This window comes from Diabrotica undecimpunctata, chromosome 2, assembly GCF_040954645.1.
Source record: "Diabrotica undecimpunctata isolate CICGRU chromosome 2, icDiaUnde3, whole genome shotgun sequence".
Lineage (NCBI taxonomy): Eukaryota > Metazoa > Arthropoda > Insecta > Coleoptera > Chrysomelidae > Diabrotica > Diabrotica undecimpunctata.
Window position 1 is genome coordinate 110,910,084 of NC_092804.1, and position 23,974 is coordinate 110,934,057.

General features: G+C 32.5%; 1 protein-coding gene across 1 annotated transcript in view; it reads right to left on the bottom strand.

Moving 5' to 3' along the window:
• Positions 1-919: 919 nt before the first annotated feature.
• Positions 920-23,974, bottom strand: part of LOC140434774 (targeting protein for Xklp2 homolog) — a 36,074-nt gene continuing 13,019 nt past the window's right edge. The window contains exons 4-8 of the mRNA XM_072523276.1: positions 22,606-22,750; positions 13,122-13,390; positions 12,757-12,880; positions 9,449-9,877; positions 920-1,482 (exon numbers count right to left, since the gene is read on the bottom strand). Of these exons, the coding sequence (XP_072379377.1) occupies positions 1,075-1,482; positions 9,449-9,877; positions 12,757-12,880; positions 13,122-13,390; positions 22,606-22,750 (1,375 nt within the window). The 3' untranslated portion in view covers positions 920-1,074. The remainder of the gene's footprint in view (positions 1,483-9,448; positions 9,878-12,756; positions 12,881-13,121; positions 13,391-22,605; positions 22,751-23,974) is intronic.

Genomic DNA, 23,974 nt, shown 5'->3' on the forward strand with positions numbered 1-23,974 from the left:
CAGGGACAAAACATTATTAACATCTGACAAGAATATCCTAGGAGTTTCATGACAATACATAACAAGACCGGATAAAAAAAAACGATTTTGATAACAACGCAATATTCAATACAGAATAAGCTGTGAGAAGAAGGATGTTACCACAATAACAAATATATATTAACAAAACTAACGAAGAGTTTAAAACCAAAATAAAAACACAACAGACAGATTCGTATAAAATGTCTTAAAAGGAGATTTATAGAGGGTCCTACATCCCTTAGAAATATTTGGTGAAGCTTTATCTTAACAGATCTAAATTCGTTATTTCAAATGAAGTACGATAGGTAATTGATTAATAAAATAATGAATGGTGTTATGTTATTAAGGTTATGGACTCTAAAATAATTTTATAATAGTTTATGTTCAGAACATCTAACTGGAAGATCGATTAAGTTATTGCAAAATTTATTTCTCTTATTTACATTACAATCAGTTATTTATAAAACTTTTTGAAAATATGTTCCTTGTAGAACGTTTAAGTTAAATATTGTATTTATATGCGATCAAACCACTGTTCGTTGTAATAAAAATTACATTTTACGTTTGTTTTTGACATTTTGATTTCCACTCAGAAAATCGTTTTCAAAAAAGATAAATATAAAATAAGGAACCTGCGATATTTATTAATTGGTGTTTAATAACACACAAAAATCAGAATTTGATATCAACCCGAGGGTGCAATACCACAGTCAGAATTCTTAACTCAAAACATGGCTATTTGCCTACAAGATCGAGGCCAAGTAACTCACCTGTCAAATTAGTCGAAACAAAGCGCCAGCATTAATTAATAAACATCATAGCTTAAATACCTCCTTATTATATATATATATATATATATATATATATATATATATATATATATATATATATATATATATATATATTTAAAACGATTTCCAAAATAGAAACACTAAAAACAATCGTAAAATGTAATTTTTATTGCAACCAATTGTAGTGTAATCCCATGTAAATAAAATAATTATTTGTCAGTTTCAGATAAATGTTTAGAAAAAATATCAACTAATCAGCCTTCTACATACTATTTTCTTTGTTTTCGGAATTATTTCTTAACTTATTGGTTAAAAATTTGGGCGATACTGGCTCAGTAACTTTTTTGACTGGTACGATGTTTAATTCTTTATATCGTCGAATTTCTTGAGCTTTAAATTCAGCTTCTTTACGAGTCCTCAAAATTTCTTCTTCCTCTTCTTGCTTTCGCATCATCTCTTCCTGTTGTTTAATTTCTACCAACTTATCTTCCTTGTCCTTGATGTAAAGCTCGAAATGTTCTCGTTCTTTAGCTCTGGAATCTGTGTGAAGGGTGAACTCAGCCATTTCTATCATAGGTTTATTATTTCGTTTAGGTTCAAAAGGTTTTTTATACAGCACTGTCGGTGGTCTTGCTTTGAATTGTGTACTTTTGCGGTTATCTTCAGAGTTCTGAAAAAGCAAGTGAATTTAGAAATATGTTATAAGCTTAATAGCTTTCTTGTTAATCAATATTTACTGCTAGAACTGTATGCCGTAAAATACAAGATATTAAGAGCTTTTGTTAACGACTTGGTTTTCAGCCGGATATAGAAATATTATAGAATCTTGTTAACGGAACCGGAGCAGAAGCACAATCGATATTTCGTCAGATATCAGCCGGATTCTCCTTCGGCACGTCTTCCTTATAAACGGCAACATTTTACACAGTGAAGCATGGTAATCAATAAATATCACGTATACAAGATTTGGTTGACCAACAGCTGTATGATCAACAGTTGATCAAGAATTATTTTAAGTTGCACGCCGGAATCATCGACACGCATCTCCGGTTTGTATTTGAAAACCGGGTCGTTAACAAGAGCTCTAACGCGGAGGAAAAAACACGTGAACCCTTTTGATATTACAATAATGTAAAACTCGGGAAAGAGTTCGTGGATGACAAAGACACAAACCATCACTGAAGAGGCCATTAGAAATTCTTAATCCTCCCTTGGAACAAGAATTATCGAAAATATCAATTGTGATTTTGACAAAACGTCTACAAGTAGATAAACTCCATTCACTTAGCTCGGGCATATTTTGACAGATTCATTGTCGGAAACCTACAACACATTTCCTACTTCTCAGTATTAATAGCTCAAGTATCCTACTATTGCATACTTCTTTCTTTAAAAAAAGAAGAATTATTCTAAATAGTGGAAGTGTATATTAAACACATCAAATTTTGGGTAGTATATATTTAAAAAATATATTTTAGTTGTTATAATTTAACATAACTATTTATTATATGGTGCAGATAAATAAATATTGATTCTATTTTCAAAGTTCTATTTTATTTACTATTTAGTTTGTTTACTATTAATATTGGCTATGAGTACGTGTGCTTGGTTGTATAGTAATTTCCAACCACTTTTAGTCTGTCAAAAAGTAACTAACTTCGCAAAAAAATAATTACTAAATTCACTAGACAGTTCGGACTGGGAATAGCGAACCGAGTTTATCTCCCAATCTACGATAAATAAACAACCAATGGATGAACACAGGTTGGCGATGACTTCTGCAAAGTCGTCTCCATCCTGTACTTTTCTTTTTAGCGTCCTAATCCTTTCCAATTCTTGATGTTACGCAACCAGGTCATTTGTCGTCTGGCAGGTCCACGCTTTCCTTCCATTATTAGTTAAAGGAAGTTATGTCTCGTGTCTGAATGTATATTCAAGATAAGATATTTTCCGTTTTTTGTGTGATGGTTGAACATTTTAAGAAACTGGTTTTGATGCAGTTCAATAGAACTCTTCACAGCAGCGGTAGATATAGTAAAGGTAGTGATAATGATATCCAATCTCCGATTGGGAGACGGTACTTGAAGAAGGTATATATTTGGATATTTAGAAATATGGTTCCACTTCATCGAAGCAAACATCTCTCATTTGTTAACCCCTTCCTTATAATTCTACTACATCTAAATTATAAATAGAGAATATACAGTTTTTGGCACATCATTAGAGAGGAACTTTGATAAAGTATTCTGGTATCTATGATTTTCCTTCCATATTAATTCGTGAAGCTTACTGGTGAAAAGTATTAATTGATTGAAACTGTTACGCCTTTTAAAAAGTAAATTCAACGTCTATGTGTTTGCTAATGTGCGAAGTTTTATCCATCGTATTAAAAATTAGATTAAACAAGTTCCTAAATACAGGGTGTTCACAAATGATACGCCATTTCTTTAAACTTCAAACCACAGTCAATAATTTTAAATGAAACATCTTGTTTTTTATAAGTTTAATGAAAAAAGAAATCAGTTAGGTTTACCCTCAAATAGTATTAGGGTTCTCTATACCTAAAGTTACTATTTTTGAAGATAATTGTGATTTAATGTTAGAGATAAGATATTTATTGTTTTATTTTAGCACGTCGAAGATGTCATAATTGCCATTATTTGTGCTTATTAGCTCTTTTATAAAGTAATAAAAATGGCTCGTTTATGTGACACGAAGAATGTGACAGAGTTATTACTATGAATTATAGTAATGAGTTATTATATTATAGAATATGTGCTTTATTTATTAAAATATATCCACATCGACCACGAACTACCCGTGACACAGTGAAGAGATTACTTAAAAATTCAACACATTTTGGTTTTTTTCAACAAAAAGTTAACATACAATATTGTTGATAATATTGATCATATAATTACTGTTGTTGGTTACTATGCTGCTTACCCCGAAGCGTCATTACGTTGTTCAGAGAATTAAAAAAAAAAGAAACAAAACTTTCATCCCTATCTTACATCACAGTTGAAAATTTAAAGGAAACAGACTATAATAAAAGAATATAATTTGTAACGATAAAATGTCAATATAATGAATTTTTGAAGAATATTATATGGTTTGACGAATCAAAATTTACAAAAAAAGGAATGTTTAATAGTCACAATTCGCATTACTGGAGCGAAATAAATGAATATTTAACAAGACAGTGTTTTTCAGGAGAGCTGGGAGTTTAATGACTTTTTTTGCGATAAGAGACAATCAGGTTGTAGCTCTCCACTTTTATGATGGTAACTTAACTACTTTTTTTAGGTGAAAGATATCTCAATATATTTAAATTAAATTTACGCAATCTTCATTGTTTAATTCTAAAAGAGTCATTTATCACTTTGTAAAAGTGCCAATAATCACAAATACTGACAATAATTACATTTTCATACACGGCCTACTAAAATAAAACAATAAATATCTCACCTTTAACATTAAATGTCAATTATCTCCAAAAATATTAACTTTAGGTATAAGGAACCCTAATACTATTTGAAAGACAATTGATTTCTTTTTTCATTAAAATTATAAAATACAGGGTGTTTCATTTATATACATAAAGAAATGGAGTAACATTTGTGAACACTCTGTATTTAGAAATTCGATTTCGATGTAAATTCCTAATTGAACGTTTTAACTACTCGTTGTGTGCAAATGTTTTCAAGACATTATGATTGATAATGATATTAACTTTAAAAAGTTTGTCTCTGTCAAAATTTTTGAAAAATGATGAATAACGCAAAAAAATATGAAATTTTCACCTATGATACCTATGGTGCTGTTAAAGAGTCCTGCATCACCTAAGCGCCTTATAGCTTTCGAGGTTTAACACAAGTTTTTTGTATATTTTCGCTAATTTATTTTAAGTTTGTGCTTGTAATTAGCATTATCGGTACACTTACTAATGTTTTTTTAATTACTAGCTCAAAATTCTACAGAAAAGATTAAAATAATCTGATTGAAGGGATTTCTCATAATCGGAGAAAATTATGAGGTGATTATTAAGTCGTTAAAGTACTATTAAATTGAATCTTAATGACAAATTTGCCACATATTTTGACTATATAAACACTGTAGTTACCCTAACACATTTATTCGCTCTTTGATTTTTGATAAAAAGGTCAAAATGTCATCCCAGACCAAACAAACTAAATCATCGGATGAAAAGCGTTTTGAAATTATTTTTCACCATAAAAACGACAAATCTAGTCGCGAAATAACATCCGCAGTAAACTGTAATCAATTTACAGTAATAATTAGAGTCATTAAGTATGCTGAACAAGGAAAAATCGACTACAGACCGCGTAGTGGCCGACCAAAGAAAACTTCTGTTCGGGATGACGCTGTGTTAAGAAGAACAAGTCTGGCAGACAGAAGCCTTAATTCCACCCAATTGACGAAGCTGTGGTCTGAATCTACAGGTGTAAGCGTGTGCACTTCCACTGTGAGAAAAAGACTGCTTAGTTTTGGACTTAGAGGATGTAAGGCAAGGAAGAAACCATTGCTTTCAGAAAAGTAAAGATTGCGCCGTTTGAAATGGGTCAAGGAACATCGAATCTGGACAGCAGAGCAGTTGCAGAGTGTACTGTTTAGTGATGAATCCACTTTCAATATTAATAATCATGCTGGAAATGCATACGTCAGAAGATTTCCTGGTGAAGAATTTTCTCCAAAATGTGTTCTTCCCACAATTAAACATCAAACCTCCGTTATGATATGGGGTTGCATGTCCGCTCGAGGAGTTGGTCGCCTACACATTGTCTCTGGGATGATGAATGCTACCAAATACATTGAGGTACTACAGAATAAGATGCTGCGTAGTGGAAAGGACCTGTTTGGCGAAATTTATTTTTCAGGATGATAATGCTCCTTGCCATAGAGTAAAATTGGTTAAAGCTTGGATGGAGAGTAATGAAATTGATAGGATGGACTGGCCAGCGCAATGCCCGGCCAAAAATTAATAAATTCCCTGCCCAAAAGATGTGAACTAGTTATTAAAAACAAGGGCTGGCAAATTAAATATTAAAATTAGTTTGAATTACTTCAATGTGATGTACAATATCGTCTTGATGTAAATAGCCTAATTTTTGTAATATTGAATAAAAAAAATTTTCTACATTTTTTTTATTAATCAAAATATTTGCTGTATTTCCATTTTATAATATTGCGTGTTTGATCTAATAGTAAATGGTTAAAAAATATTTAAGGTAAATGCCTTAAACTTCTATTTTCATGTATTTGGTAAGGTGATGCAGGACTTTTTAACACCACTGTAATTCAAATTTTATCTAGAATCTTACGCAGAATCTAAAAATGTAAAAAATATATTGGGTGTTCAATTTAAAATAACAAAGTTGCGGTTCACTTCCGGTATAACCGGAAGGGACATGTCTGTCAAAATATTTTCGTGAGTTCGTCATAACCCCTAAACCAATTTTCATAAATATCGTATAAGTAATTTCCGATGTATAGATAGTGTAAGCTCGCCATGAAACACCCTGTATATTCAGCAGCTGTTCTGCGTTCTTTGGGAACTGACAAACCTTCCGCTTTGTTTAGGAGGTAGCCGGTGCAGTTGTTCTTAGAGTGTCAGAGCATTGTGCCCCAGTTAATTCCAACCAATTCTCTTAGTCGAGTGTTTTGGTGGCGATTTTTGTGTTGTATTGACAATTTAGTCAATTCTGACTGTCTATTTGTTGCAGTAACAGGTCGTCAGCATATACGTCGTTTTGCGCTCGTTTTTATTGACTTATCATTTGTGTATATATTTTTTTGATTTCTCTGCAGCAAAAACTCTAGGACCTTCACCAGTTTAAAATTACTCAGAGTTTTATATATTTTATCTAGCAGTTTTTGTGCTTTACTGTAAAGTAAAGATGTTAGGTCAACTAGAATGACTCATCTGCTTGTTTTCAAAAGTCTCCTCCATAAACACTGTGAGGTTCAATACTTGTTCGGTGCATGATTTTCAAGGTGTAAATCCCGACTATTCGGCAATTAGTTTAGAATCCACATCCGTCTTCTGGATACGGTGTAGGATTATCCTTTCAAATAATTTAAATAATTGGCACAGCAGTTAGATTGATCGGTATGCATGATTGGTAAATGCATGAAAGCACAGTTTTTATGGCAGAAGATTATGATCTGAACTCTTCAAAGCAGAAAAATTATAAATAGTGACACGTTCTTGTCTCTGTTTTGTATAAGAATTTATAAAAATAATATGACCACCCGAGAAACTTCAAATAAAATACAACATAAAATGCAAATGAGCTGTCATAACAATTATGCTGTCAATAATTTTCAGACGGAGTATAGTTCATGTATCGTATTTTAGGATATTTTCCTGGTTTACTTTTCTTTTTTTTTTCTGGGCTGCCTTTAGCGGCAAACGCAGGTTTCGCACCTATTGTCTTTGCCAGATCAGTGTTCTCCTAGTGAGGTTTAGAAAGATTAATATCTATTTAGGGTTACCAACGGGTCTCCATTTTAGACGCCCGGTCTGCTTGATGAAACCTTCAAGCCCCTTAAGCTTGCTCTCCGTCACTACCTCTTTGAGGGTTATTTGGTAAGGGTGAAACCATTGCTGGCTCGCGTTAGCAAAGGCTGGACAGTCGTCCACAAAATGTTCAGCTGTCTCTTCTCTCTCCTCACATCTGGGACACATTGCTGATTGGCTGAGCCCACAGATGTTTTGAGGTCCCTGTACTACCTCCCGAATTCATCCGACATCACAATTTTCTGTCAAAACAGAAATCAAATTCACTTTATCAAAAATTTAATAATTACAAGTTACAGAAATTGCACACCCACAAAATTGTACATCTAATTTGATTCATTGTCATACAAATGTCCTTTTATTGTAAAAATTTCAATAAATTAACACACATTTCTAAAATATATCTCTTGAATAAATATAAATAACTTTTAATAATTTAAATAATATAAAACATCACTTTCATTTAACAAACAATCACATATATCTTATTCCTATTTCATTCGTTAACATCTATCCCCTCAAGAAATTTCCCCGCTAATTATCAAACAGTTACAATACAATATGTTACAATAAAAACCAAAGATCACCCATCATCAGCAATACAGGATACTTTAAGCACTACAGGAACCAATATTACACGTAACATGAAGATTCTAAATTCATATTTAAAAAAGTTGTGTAAAACTGAAATTTATCACTTATTTTGCAACTTTCTAAGCAAAAAATAAGGACAGAAACATTTAAAAAACGCCATTTTGAAGTTTTTTTATATGACTTATAAGTTTATTACCTGCAAGTTTGTTTCAAAATCTTAACTTTTTGTTCATAGACGAAAAAAAGAAAATTTACCATTGTTTGACCTTAATTTGTTAATAACTAGTTGTCCAAAAAATCGACTGCAGGACACATATAGGTTCTTGTTATAAAGGTCCATACAACTCAAAACAACTGTCGTTTGCCTGGCCGGTTCAGTATCACAAACAGGATACTTTTTTTGCTTATTTCCCTGCCCGAATATATCAGTTTTACGTTTCTGATACCCAACGCGGTAAAAGAGTTCATATCCGAAACACAGCTGTCCTGTACCTTTCTTATCTGCTACATCGGCTGCCCCATTCCCCCAATACTGGAATGTCCGGGCACCCATCTAACAGATACTTCGTTATTTTCCATCTGCAACTCATTCAGAGTTTTAAAACAGGTTGTTATGCAGCCCTGTCGTTTGATAAGGTTTATCAGCGCTTTCAGAGTTTATTAGCTATCCGAGTGCATAATTATATCATGATCCTGAATTCCAGCTTTGATCATTATCTCTGCGCTTCCTGTAACGTCAGTGTATCCGTTTGAAATAAAGTAACATGTTCATCAAGGTAGAAGCTAGTTTCTGGTTTAAGTAACTACTACTTTTGCTTTCCGCCATAATTTTGAGATTTTATAAGACGTAGCGAAGTCATTAAATAACTTTATTTTAGGACCAAAATGTTTATTTCGCTTCGTAAATATGTCATCTATACCAGGCAACTTGCCATTTTTCAGCATTGTACGTCCCCGTCTTATTCCTTGATGTGAAGTGGTGTGGTGAAAAAGTTAGTGCCTTGGGAGTTTTTTATTATTTGTTGTATTTTGTTTTTGCCTTCGGTTTCACCATTCAATAAAAATTGGTATGCTACCTGGTTTGCGGTTACGTTACTTTACTCCTCTACCAATTCTTATTATATTTGTAAACCTCGATCTATCTGAAATTCCATGATCAGAAACCAAAGATATCAAACACCAAATACAAGGAAATTATGAAACTGAATCTTTTTACTTCAGATTCTAGTAGAAAAATACATTCAGTTACCCGTAAACTATTATAGCTACTTATTCTGCTGATAGGGTTTCTGTAGTGACTAACAATGCAATGCAGAATGCAAATCACTATTGTAAACCATATTTACGTGCAATATCATTTTCGACTTATTAAGTGAATTTTTTTTCTAAAAAAATTGCTCAATATTTCGGTTTATAATCATTTGTAAAAGTTAATATTGTCGCCCCTGTAGTTATTTTGTTTATTTAAATTTCTGGTGAACAACGAATTAAGCATACTTACCGTTTTCACAGTACCCAATAGACTGTTTCGAGAACTACAACTGGTATTAACCCTTTTTGACGGTACCAATACTGATTTAGGTACTGGCTTGGCATGAAACTCTCTGGCTTTCTGTTCTGCTTCGATGTATTTCCGCATTAATTCATCCCTTCGACTTTTTGTACATTGGTCTCGTAACTCAAAACTAAATGGTAAGGGTTTGGTTGCCTTTAATTTAGCGTTAGGTTGTTGTTGTAAAATACTTTCATTTTTGTTCGGAATCGCTTTAATAGGATTGGAGTTATATTTTTTCATAAACGATGGTGTATGAGGTTTAGTTACTTGTGTTCTTAAAGAATGATTGATTTTGGGTACATTATTTTCGTATATAGATTTTGGCATAGGTCTTGCATGGAACGTAGGTTGCATCTTCTTTGGAGATTCGCCGATCTAAAAAAAGTGATCTAATTTTATCTAGAATTAAATATTCGTCAATTTAAAAATGGAGATTAATTTTTTGAAATGATGTGTGATTATTAAATAAGAGCTGCTGCTGGAAAACAACATATCTTAAATTTATTTTTTTTTATCTGATTTCTATTATTGGTAAGCAAACAAGTCCCATAGTGCCAATTCCTTGACGCAAATGGACAGAACTATCATTGTCGCGAGTTCCATTTGTTTGATTGTGAGCATTTTGAATAACATTTCATGGTACCCTCTCTGTGAAAACTCAAACTTTATGTAAACTTTGTCTCTCATTATTTGTCAATTTCTAGAGATTTTTCAAGTCACTCAAAAACTTAATCGCGTCATTTATTAAGAGAATAATTTTAGTTACTATCCTAATTGTTTATGTAATTTATATATAAAATATATAAACCCTATTAAAACAGTTGGTTTAAAACATATTTTAATCTATTTTTCGCCATTTTAGAAGGTTTTCAGTAATGCTACTCGCTGAAAAGAATAGTTGAAAAACGGTAATTTCAGTTAAATTTACAAACTTTCCAAAAAAAGTAAAACTTGATAATTTTCTAAAGAAGTGTTAGAAATTTTCAAATTTAACTGATAGTTTTTATTAGTCCTGATTAAACTCCTGTGTGCCCTCTGCTCATGACGGCTGAACCGTCTTGGCAACTACTTTTCTGATTGTAGAAATTTTCTAATAAACAGTCCAAAACACTTTGAGAAGCACACAAAATGCTTTAACCTAAAGTTTCTGCATTAATTGTGTAGTAACTGTGTAAAAAAAAACGGGTGTGGCAGTCCAGTGGGACTGCCGGTGGAAGTTACACTTCTATACACGCATTCGCCGTTACAAATTTATTTGGGAGTCAATCTGCACAATCATTACATATTTAATTCTATAGGTAAGACATAGCAGAAAGAGAAACAGAATTAATAATAACTTACTAACAATGAAGGATTGAATCAATATTTTGATGAAGATGTATATTTTTATTTTCATATATGTATGAAAGGAGTTGAATGCAAAAATTTTTTCACACATACTCTGCAGTAAAATTCATTGTTTATTTTGTTATTAATTTAATAATACAATACAAATTAAACTGCAATATTCATAAGTGTTTAAAAATGACAATAATATACATAAAAAAATACACTACAATACAGTGCAACATAATTCCATATAATAATACAATACAAATTAAAATGCAATATCCATAAGTATTTAAAAATGACAATAATCTAATAATATTAATAAAAAAGTCCTTCCCGACTGGGAATCGAACCCCGGTCTCCCGCGTGACAGGCGAGGATACTGACTACTATACTACCGAGGACATGACACAAGCATGTCTTATTATTTCAAGCGTATTTAAAAAACCATCCTACGAAGTAAAAGAATATTTATTTTAAGGCAATTTAATCGCATAAAAAGCATAAAAATTTTCAATTTAAAACGAATAATGTTTAAATTGTTTTTATTTAAGTGTTTTTTTTTTATTTAAGTAGTCAGTGTTACTACCCCTAGCCCTTATGCAAGCTTCAATTCGCATGGGCATGCTCCTAAACAAATTATCAACATTTTGTTGTGACAGGTTGTTCCATTCTTCAATAGCAGCTTGTACTAGCTGTACGGTGTTTTATGGATTATCCCGGCGAGGTCTAACTCTTTTTTTAGCATATTGCACAAACGCTCTATAGGATTAATGATAGATGTGGAGGTGCATTATCATGGATGAAAATTATATTTTCTCCCATTGCATCTCTCCAGATCCTAACTATAGATTTTAGAACCAAATCAACATACCTGCGAGCTGTTAAATTTGATTGGATGGAAATTAAAGGAGTTATTCCACCGGATCATAATACCTTCCCAAACAAGACACTTCCTCTTTTATGTCTGTGAACAGATCTGGCTAATTCCATTCTTGCTTGTTAGCCTCGACTTCTAAGTACACCAATTCATGGGTCAATTCAATTCAAATTAAAAACCATCACTTCGTGCGGAGACAATAATAAAGCTATTCTTCTCCTCTGTCACTCCTGGAGTGCCACATCCCGTTTTTAATCCCATTTAAGCCATTATATTCTTTTTATTGTGCCGTCTTCTAAGGAAGGTTGGCGATCATTTCTTTAAACGCTTCCCTATCTTTTTCAACGTGAAATATCTGTTCAACACTGAGGTTAGTCCAACTTCTGATATTACTCAGCCAAGAATTCATCTTTCTTCGCTCTACTCTTTCTTGCATGATGACCTGTAGAAGAGAGTATTTATCGTTTCGAAATATGTGGCCCAGATACGATGTTTTTCTTATTTTAAGATTTTAATTATGTTCATACGCTTTCTGGCATGTCAAATTCGTCTTATCACTTCGTTTGAGAATTTTGAAATCCAAGGAATTTTAAGAATACGCCTATATAGCCATATTTCAAATGTCTCAAATTTTTTTACGGATTGGGCTTTTAGAGTCCAAGCTTCTACCCCATATAGCAATTACATTCGACGAACTGATAACCATACTGAATTTCTTTCAAATCCATTATAATGAAATATAATGATAATCAAAATGAAATACAAATATAAGATAATAATTAAAATGTAAATGCCCAAAGGATGAGATTTGAAGAATTCCTTAAAACCTCACGCTTCTAAAACTGAGGTCTTCGCAATCTCATCTTCGCAGAAAGGAGGGTACGCAAAAACTTCAAGTACGTGAAATGGGAGTATATTATAACTCACAGACCAACCTATATATCACCTACAGACAACACTGCATAAAAGCGATAAAGTGACAACTAGGAACAGTATACTCCTCGGTAGCGGGTACCGGATTTTTTTTTTTTTAACTAAACCTTACCTTTTTGGGTCCAACACTTGTTAATTTAAAGGGTTCGGGTATTGTAGATCGTTTTCCTTTCGAAACTGGAGGTGTAGGTGGCTGGAGAACTTTTTTGTTTACAGGATGCGCTTTAAATTGTGTCCTACAAAATTAGAACATGTCTTAAAATTATTTGGGTGAAGATATTGTAGAAAGAAAGTATATTATACCTCAAAAAGTGAAGCAAGGCTGACCTGTCCCATTTAGTTAATCTTTTTGTTAAAAATATACAAAACATTCTTTAACTTTGTGTATTGAATATACTCATAGGTCAAAAACTAGCGACCATATATTGTTAACATAAAAAATATTTTTGAAATAAATATTACGTTGATAATGCTTACTTTTTTGCCTCATCCGCCGCCATTCTTTCTTGTTCTTCATAGGAGAGTACATGAACTGGACGACTTCTTACTGTTGTTTGTAATTTGGGTGATTGTGGTATAGTACATTTTAAAGGTTCGTGTGAAATATTTACTTTAGTGCGAAAACGTTTAGGAGTAGCATTTTGGAATTTTTTTAGCGCTTCTGCCATCGGCACATATTCATCTTTATTTAAATATTGGTCTGACTTAAACTGTCTTTTGGGTTGCGCTAATCGATTTATGAACTCCTATAAATATAAAAAGAAAATATCACCAAAATATTTTAAAAAATGTATTCTATCTAGATCATTATTTTTAAGTTGAACCCTGCTGAGAAATTATTTTGGTCCGTGAAAGCCTTTAGAAAATCTAAAAATTATTTTTAAAAAGATTATCGGGAAACTGTTTTAGAATTGATATAAAATATATTTTATTTATGACAAAAAACAAATCGAGTGCTAAAATATAAGTAACTAGATTTTCAGATTCCTGCCTAAATATTTAAAAGATCAATAAAAAACGTAGGAATCAGGAAAAAACACACGAATGTGACAGTAAAATGTATGAATATTAATATAAATCTAGAAGAAAAATAACACCTAGAAATTGAACTGTGTGATATATGGGCCAATGCGTCTCTACAGAATGTAAAAAAATGTATAAAATATATTTAATTTTTCGATTAAATCAAGAAAGTATTATTTATTTTATAATAAGACACTAACGTCAAAAAACAACGTACTGAAATAAAGAAATTTAGTTGCAGCTAATCAATTATGTATTCCCACTACATAATATTTCGTAATAGCCTAAGATCCACTGCAGTATCACTACGTTCATAACATAGTTAATCGAACTCACATTTTTACATACATTTAAAATTAGGAGAATACATTGATAATAGGTTGCCAGTCAAAAAATGGTCGCAAATATTTGTAATTCAATTAATAGTAATTAATTTTTGACAAAATTTTTATTTCGTTCATTTATTTTTTAAATAAAATACGCTGCTCATGACGTATATGCATGTTTTTATATGAAATTGAAGCTAATTTTTTTCTTAATATGATGATATAAGTTTTCCTGAGGAAAATGATCTAAATCAAAAATAAAATAAAAGACAACTAGCGCCCAACGCTACTGGTTTGAAGTGTTAGTTGTGTAAGTTTTTAAAGCATGCGTCGATAGATATATTATCACTTGCCAAGCCAGTGTCGTTGCGCCCTAACTCTATTTTACTTTAACTTGATACCTCGCGTTTTTAACAGCTGGAAACTCTAATTTTCGACCATTTTTTCGAAAGCAACCTGAGCAACCGTCCTACGGCGAACAACCAACTTTTGTATTTTTATTTTTTAACTCACATTACTCGTTTGTGGTCCGTCGACCGACCGTGAAAACGTCAGGAGTGTTGCAACATAACCAAATTTTTGTAATATTATTTTACTGGGCTTTTTCTAGAAAATTAAATTATGGATAAAATTAGCAGCGATAATTCTACTGATAAATTGTTTATCACTTATTTGATGTGGAGACGTCTTCGTAGGCGTAGGACAATTTGGGTGCCTGACATTTTTTTAAAAAGACATCAAGGAGAATTCTTTGTGTTATATCCCATTCTATTAAATGATTCTATTAAATTTCAAATTATTATCGCATGAGCAAGTCGAAATTTTATAGATTAATTACAAATTTTGAAATGTCAATGGTCAATGTCATTGCTCAGAACAGTATGAATGAATGTGAAATGTTCCATATTCATCGACCAAACGATCAAAAATTACAACAAGTCCGAATTTCAAAACTGGACTATCGCGATCGGTCGCTGTAAGTGATGGACGGTTCACCAGTCTGACTCTGCGCATACATTTTCATTGACTCATAATGTTGGTCGATCGAGGACGGTCGGTCTGGTCGAGCAGTCTGATCCCTCCCTAAGCCTTTCAATGTATCTACTATTTTACAGTACGGTCGGTATATCTTAAGTTGTTTATTTTGATACCATTTATGGTCTTGCCCTCAGTAAAGAATGTCCGTTTCGAAGTAATGAAAAATGAGAATTTGTAATTCAGAAATAATTGTCTGAAATAAATTTGATATTACTACTTTACATTATTTGGGGTTTTTGGGGTCGCTGAACACGAATATTATAACGGCGATGGTTTCCGAGGCACCTGGTGTTCAGCATGGGGCACGCCTCCTGGAGTTATATAAAAATTCGATGCATCAGTAAAAACTCGTTACGCGGGGATTTTTGAGGTGGCTGATCACGAATGTAATGAAGGCGATGGTCTCCAAGGGACGGTCCTCGACTTCGGAAGTTTTGTGGAAATTCGACCAAAATCAGTGCAAACTCGTTACTCGTTGGCTTTTGGCGTCGCTGAAAAGAAATATCGTGTCGGCGATGGTCTTCGAGGCACCTTGTGCCAGGAGGGCCTCGTCTTCTGGTGTTTTATAGAAATTCGATATCAAATCAATGTAAACTCGTTACTCGGGGGGTTTTGAGGCCGCTGAACACAAATATTTTTATTTTTCATTAAATGATTTATACACTGTTTTATTAATTAAGTTATACACTAAAATAAAACACATATAAACTTTAATAATTTTGAAAATTAGAGTATAAAAACTGTGTTGGTAATGGAACTTCCTTCAAAAGCTAAACCCTCAAAAATGCTTAATGGACAATTCGAATGTAATTATAATCTCGAATTGTTTCTAATGTCCTGTGTCCGATTCTTCTCGATCGACGATGATAAATAAAATGTTGAAGTCGTCGAGTAAAATATAGTTTTATTGACAGCTTCTGAATTAGTCCCGAAGCTATATTTATAATCTCACTATAATGCTACGATTCATCAAATAAGTGTATTGCCCTCTGCGTAGAACAAAAACCTTTGACTTTTGAAAGCTGGCAAATATAATTTAAACCGAGGAAATGATTGCAATCATTTCCACAATACTTATTAGGCAATCTACAGTTTGCAGGAAGTTGAGCAAACTGTAATTAAGCTACTAATGGATATGTTACACAATTATACACTGTGAAACTATAAAAATTCAGGAAATTAAGATTATTGTGAGATTACAAGTTAATGGACTAATTTGTGTTTAAACACTTAATCTTACTGAATTGTCTTCTAACAAGAAAAGAATAAGAATGATTTTTTCACGAAACTGAATAAAAAATTTACTCAAATTTATACACTACTACTTTTTTGATTTATTTATAATAAACAATAATATTTAGCAAAAAAGGGAAAAAATGTGTGTTACAACGTGAAAGCTAACAGCTTAGCGATTACAATTTAAGAATAGTGTGGGGCACGACTGTTGGACAGATGGTAGCACTTTGAAACTGCATTAACAGCGCCAAATTTTAAAAAGAATGTTTAGTATTTTTTTTCAATACTCGATAAAGCTTATGAAAATATTGTGGGTACCTCGAGTACGATTAACAACAAAATATTATTGCGATTACCAATGCATTAGTGTTCAAGATACTCAAATAAAGAGTTTGAACTGATTTTGTATTTAATTTCCATGAAATTTCAGGAGACGAAATTACTCGCGAAATCAACCCTGGGCACAAGTACGACGGAGGCAATCGACGTCATGATATTCGTAATCAGCGACCCCAAGAACCCCCGAGTAGCGATTTTACACTGATTTTATAACGAATTCAATTCAAACAAGAAATGTAGACGAGATCATTTTGAACAAAAATGTGTTTTAGCACTTTTTCTGTAGAAGCAACCGTTTTCTCATAAACAACGATTGAAGCGACCGGCAATTTTGAATGTCAGTTACGAGCGCGAAATAAATTTTTTTAAATAAATTTGTATTAACTCGTTGGTAAAAATTTAATATATTTTGATCAGTGTCCTGTCCTATCCTATCAAATGAAAATGAAGTTAGTTTGTATAAAGCTGTTAAATAAATAAACGTTTTTTGAAGCACGAGTTTTGTCCCTTTTTATGATTCTCGTGAGATCAATAATAAAATTTATCACTTCCATTGACTGGTCAGTATGGAATTTTCATTGTTAGAGCTTAATCTTTAAAATCTATAGCATGAAATTTAGACTTTGAGTTTTGGCTACAAATATAAGACATTTGAAATATATCTAAAAAACACTGAATTGAAATTTTCACATTACAAACGATCTATATATATATTTAGGGATTCTACAGTATTCACTGCCTTCCCTCGCTCAACCGTTTCCATCTCTCTCTGTTGTTCCATTCTCCATCGTTTAGTCCTCTCTTACTCATGGCGTCGTCTACTTCGTTCCTCCAGGATTTTCGGGGTCGTCCTCTTTTCCTCCTTCCTATGGGGCTCCATTCGGTTATTCTCTTTATCCATCTGCTGTCGCTAGTTCTTCTTACATGTCCATACCACTTTAGTCTTTTTTGTTCTATATATGTTATAGATAAAGTCACGTTGAGATGGCAGTGTACGGATATAGGATAACAGCGTTGCCAATTCTACTGCCATTGTAAGTTTTTCTACTTTTGTAAAATAAGCAGGGCCAAACTCACGGTAAACTAAGATATGTTTAGGTAAGCTAAAGTTGTTAATAGAAAATTCGTGAATGAAATAAATGGTAATAATTCCTAAAATGCTTTTATACATAATACCGCAGTTAATAGGGAAAAAATATGAAAAATATTCTACAGGTTTTTTAATGTTCTAAACGGTAGATAAGGGATAACTGATGATAATTCCTTGAAGAATTACAGCCAATTTTGCTTTGTTTATTTTTTAAAGAAAGATGAAGTTTGGAAAAAATCATTTTTTTGCCTATTTTGTTCCTCGTGCATTTTAGGGAAAAATGTTTCAAATAAATGTTGCAGATCTTAAACAGTTTTTTAATTTTTTAGTTTGTAAATTAAAATACATAAACAAATGACTGAGATAATTGCAAAAAACCCCTAATTGAGGCCCCTAGAACACAAGGGTGTAAGTGCAGTTGCTTATCACTTAGCAACTGATATCTAACAACAGGCACGTACTTTTGGCTTCAAACTTTCTACATTAACAACAATAATACCATCAAAAATTACATGTCATTGAAAACATGCTGAAAACTGAAAAAGTGCTACCTAGGTTTTTAAATTTATATCGAACTTTGAACAAAGATTTTTCAAAACTTTGTTTTTGGCACTTACACACCTTGTGTTCTAGGGGCCTCAATTGTGCACTAATTTATTAAATGTTCATAACTTTATTTTTTGCATAATGACGTCTAATATAACTACTTGAAATTATGTCGATTAATGAGTTATTTAAGTGTGCTACATTTCAACCAGATCAACTAAATATTTTATTACCTTTACTGAGAAAAGAATACCCCCGAAAAACAATTTTCAATCATCTTCATTTTCATAATCTAGTTCATCTTCAGAGTCATCGTTTAATGAAATTCTAATAGGTTCAATGTCATCTTGAATGTTGTCTACTGTCCAAAAATTATTCTCCAATTTTATAACATGGTTGACGTAATTTTTCCAATGTCCATTGTTCTGTACTTTATCATAACCTTCATAAATCAATGTTTTAACGTCGTTTTGTTTGAAACTTGAATTCTTAGAGGACACGTACCGTTTCACTTCACTCCACACCGTTTCTATTGGGTTCAGTTCACAGTGATAAGGCGGAAGTCTTAAGATATGTACATCTACGCGGCATTGTTCGTCACTGTGATTCCTGTATTTTTCACCAATACAATCAATTTTGTATTTGTCATAAATATTTTTAAATACATTAGCAGTTTCCAGAAGTTCATTTTTTAAGTAATCTTCTTCAAAATAAATGTCCTTTTCATAGAGCCACTCCTTAATTTGACGTTTCACCCAATATTGTTTGGGAAAATTTAATTTCCTAGAGTGATAAGATGCATTGTCCAAGATAATGACATTCTTTTTATTTTTTGGGAGATTCGGTATTAACATCTCTTCAAACCATTTTTCAAATAGATCTCCGTCCATCTCTTCATGGTAATCTTCAGCACCTTTTTTGGCAAGAAAAGTGATGTCAGCACCTTCAACAAATCCGTCTTTGTTTCCTGCATGGACTAAAACAAATCTTGGTCCTTTTCCGGTCGGAGTTTTTAAACCTGTGGTAAGTCCATTTACGAAAGCCTGTCGGCTATTTTTTATTGTTGTATCTTGCCATACTTGCCCATTGGTTATTCCAGTATTAACCCATGATTCGTCCATATAAATGATATTGGCTCCTTCGTTCCTCAGTTTCTTTATTTCCCGGAGATAGTGACGCCTCCAAGCGACTATTTCTTGTTTTTCTATTAATATTGAATTTCTACCTTGTTTGCCATATATAAAACCCATGTCGTGCAATAGTCTTCTCAACGTACTCTTGGAAAAATTCGGAAGATGCTCCATTTGCTTAATTTTTTCTAGTACTACGTCAAGGGTTGAAGGAATATTGTCCATAAAAAAACCGTGCACTACTTGTCTTATTCTAGACCGAGTTGCTTCATCATATCTATTCTCACGACTATTCAAATAACCGGTTCTTTTTTTTCTTATAGGAGTTACGAGTGGACCATTTTTACTTTCACTTCTATATCGGAATATCGTTCGCTCAGAGACTCCAGTCATAGCAGAAACTTCCCGCACTATTGTTGATACACTTTTATCATTATTACTGTTTGATAAATAGTTAAAAACATTTAACACTATTTTTTTGCATTCACTATTTAACAAATTACCGTTTTTGAATTTTATTACACTCGCGGCCATTTTGACACTGACACGACACAAACGTCTGATATCAACTGAAAATTCTTTTAATGACTCTCAAGTATTTACCTGAATTTATAATTGCTGGCATTAGACAATAATTTTGAATTTATAAATAGGTATATTTTTTTAATTCTAAATTATTTTTTAATGTCTGTAACTGTAAATGCAGGTAGAGAAAGTGTGTCATTAAAAGGACATTAAGATCAAAAACGGATTATACAAATAATTATTTCATTTCCACGAATTGTAAACAATTTTGAACAGAAGATATAATTCCGAAAAGACCAGATTTCCGAAATATAACTTTCTATTTTTAAAATACCAACAGAAAAATTATATAATTAAAAAAATGTAGTATTTTTCCGTTTCACATTCATAAATATTTCCGAAATTATAATTCTTTTATAGGAGCCGGCCCATAACGTACGATTGTAGGTACGATTAAAAACTGACAACAATGTAGTTATTTCTGGCATATAGAAAGTACAGGCCTATCTCTGGAACGCTGCCATCTGAATGTGAATTATAGTATAGTATGTCTGTTTCTATTGATGTTCTTTGCTTTATTTCGTCATTACTTCTCCTATCCATTCTTGTTACTCTGCAGCATCTTCGCAGGCATTCCATCTCTGTTGCTACTATCTTACTGCTGTTTTTCTTGTTTATGATCCAATTTTCAGCCCCATATGTCATAATACTTCGCACTAATGTTTTATAAATCTGCGTTTTTGTCTTCATATTTAGGTGTCTATCCCACCATACTGAGTTAAGTTGTCGGATTGCTGTTCTTGTTTGTCCTAATCTTTGTGTAATTTCTTCCTCTGTTGTTGCCTTTTTCGTGATTATAAACCCCAGGTATTTGAATTTATCATTTCCTTTTATTGTTACGTTGTCATCAATCTGTAGATCTTCTATGTCTTCTTCACTTGTAGATAGGTACTCTGTTTTCGCGAGGTTAATATCTAGGCCAGCCTTGGTATATTCTTCTTGTAGTTTCTTCATCATGTAGCTGAGGTCGTCTTGGTCTTGTGCAATCACTACTTGATCGTCTGCAAAACTTAATGTATATAGGTATTCGTTCCGTACCGGTACTCCCATGCCTTCGCATTTTCTTTTCCATGTAGACAAGGCTTTCTCTAAGTATATTTTGAATAGGGTTGGAGATGTGTAACAACCCTGCAGGAGCCCTTTTGTTGTGGTGAAGTCTCCTATGATTCTTGTTCCCATTTTAATGGATACTTTATTTTCTTTATACAGAGCTTTTGTAGCTTCTATAAGTTCCAAACGATCTAAAACGTTTAAAATTGCTTCTTTTCAATTGTACAAGTACGTTTTTAGAAATTGCACAACTTCAGCTACAAATTCCACCCAATTCCATCTTCGTGAAAGCATTTCCCGTAATGTGAGACTGTAACATGAAACTTTAAATTCAGCGTTTTTAAGCATATTTTATATGCCTCATATTTGTTAACAAAACTCAAAATTGATATTTTATGTTATAGGTTTTAAGGATTAGGTTCTAACAACGGAAATTCCACAGCGATCGGTCAATGGAAGTGATAAATGTTATTAATCTCATGAGAATCGTAAAAAATGGCAATGGCATTATTTGCAACATAATCCCAAAATTGCATACGAAAGCTGCACTCTTCACTTGTAAAACGCACTTGATTTTTGTCGATAGGACACTGATCAAATTTTATTTGAATTGAATTGTAATTGTAATTTGAATTGATTTCGTAACATATTCAAAATCGCCATCTCGCCTCAAGCTTTGTTTCTGAGGGAACGGTTCATTCTACAAAAAAAAGTGCTAATATCAGCTACATTTCTTGTTTGAAACATTTTTTTCTATGTAGCGTACTGATTCTTGGTAAATGGATGTTTTCAGTTTTCCTCCTACAAGGGGGGTTTTAGGGTGAAGCCCAGGGGTAGGAGTGGCAATCTTTTTTGGGGTCAAAAAATGACATTCTCAGCTAAATTTAGCTTATTCGTCTTGTTTTTAGAGATCAAATCTCTGACGAGTGAACTATAATGCAATTTTCATTTCGACATCATCACTTTAGCTCAAAAAATTTCCTAGCGTTCGTACGAATCGAATGCAACAATATTCGTTGAGATCCATCAAACTGCAAAAAATTGGTTGGTTTTGGGCTTTTTACGGAAAAGGTTCACATTTTTTATAATTATTTGTCTGTATTACCTAGCATGTAGCTAATCAATTGGTAACCAGAACATTTCCTTGTTGAATGCTTTTTGGACAGCATGATAAATGTTTATTTAAACAAATCAGCTGGATTTTTCTACTGGAATGCATCTCCAAAATCAGTTTTATTTGTGTTTCCTGTAGTGATGTAAACTGTTGAGATTGTATTGTTTTTTTCACCATCTTAAACTTGAAACCGAATGAGCAATTACCAACATAGAAAGGCTTAATTTGGAGTAAGAATGTACCTATGCCCTTTTTTATTTATGACGTAAATGGTTACATCATGTAGTTGCATCTCTTTTTACTTGTATTAATTTGTTACACCGCAGAAAAAATTACTCTAAAACTGTATAGATACTTTCGTTACTAATAAACTGATTTGTAATTTTTTCAATTATTATTTCTGTAGTATTACAAATATTGTATTTGACGAATATAAAAATAACAAAAAAAATTTGTAATTAAATAATTAGATCATTATAAATACCTTCGTTGTTCTTTTATTACTGAAGAAAGTAGTGGAACAACTAGTGTCATCATACAATGAACTTGAGGAACCATATTTTACCTCAGCAAAAGTTTCTTCAACGGATTCTTGATTTGATTCTTCGTTTATATACACTTTCCCACTCCTAACAAATAAATACTACAATTAATTCAATAATACAAGATGATAATTCAATACTATTTATGTTACTTATGGACAATATACTAAATAAATTAAAAATTATGTACCTGGCTCGTACGTAAGAGTAAAAAAGAGACATATAATGAATAGAAAGAGTGGTAAAGTTTGGGCGTGTACATTAAAAGTATGGAACAGACCCATTAAGCTCGCTGCATGCTGTAATTTTCTTACTTTTGTATGGGAGGCGGGTTCTATACTTTGTTAATAATGTAGCGAGATTAAATAAAACGAGCGGTTCGAATTTATATAAATATATTTATTTATAAGTTTACAGTTCGATAGTATCTTAACAACTCCCCTCACTCATAACATCGTTACATATATATACCAAAAAGTATTATTCTCGAATCTTCTGGGGTAGTCCCACTTCTAATTCGTTGTTTGACAAATGGATTTCTACAGCGCTCGATACATCGCGAAGGTTCTCAATGCCATTTCGAGATGCAACCGTTACATAGGCCATGCCGAAAGCATGTTCGTAACAATAAGTATTTTTTAGATAAAAACATAGGAAATGTTAAGTTAGAAATATCGATCACAGTTGGACAAGTTCAATGGTTAAGTTTACTTAGGTTTAAGTATAATACATATTTCTTTAGTTACATCTTCAGTTTGAGCAAATATAAAGAGTAGCCGTATCTGCTTTCGTGCAGTCTGCATGAGCCCAGAGACCACAGAGATCTCCACCATTATTCATTTGATCCAAACTCTGAACATACTGCACATAGTTCGCTTTCTCGTGTTTGGTGTGCTTTCACGCCATAAGTCTTCTTCTTGACTATTTTTTCTGTTTTTATCTTAGTAGCGTCAATTGTTCGTTTAACTTTCTCAACCTCATTCTTCTTTTGCTTTTTTTGTTCCTTATTTTCTAATTGTTCTTTTAATGGTGTTGATATTAAAATGGTCGAGTATTGAATTCGCCTGCTTCTAGTTTTAGTATAACTACTGACTGGTAGTACCGGTAGAGGGTATAGTTCACTGAAAGATATACGAGATAGGCTTTCATTTTTTAGCTGCACAGATTTATCCTTATCGTCGCTCAGATCAATGTCTGAAACTTCCTCTAATTCTGATTCAGATAAAGAATCTTCTGATGATGGTGCTGCTTTTGGTCTCAGTTTTATATTTTGGACTCCACTGGGTCCTGGTAGTTTATCTAGAGGAACTG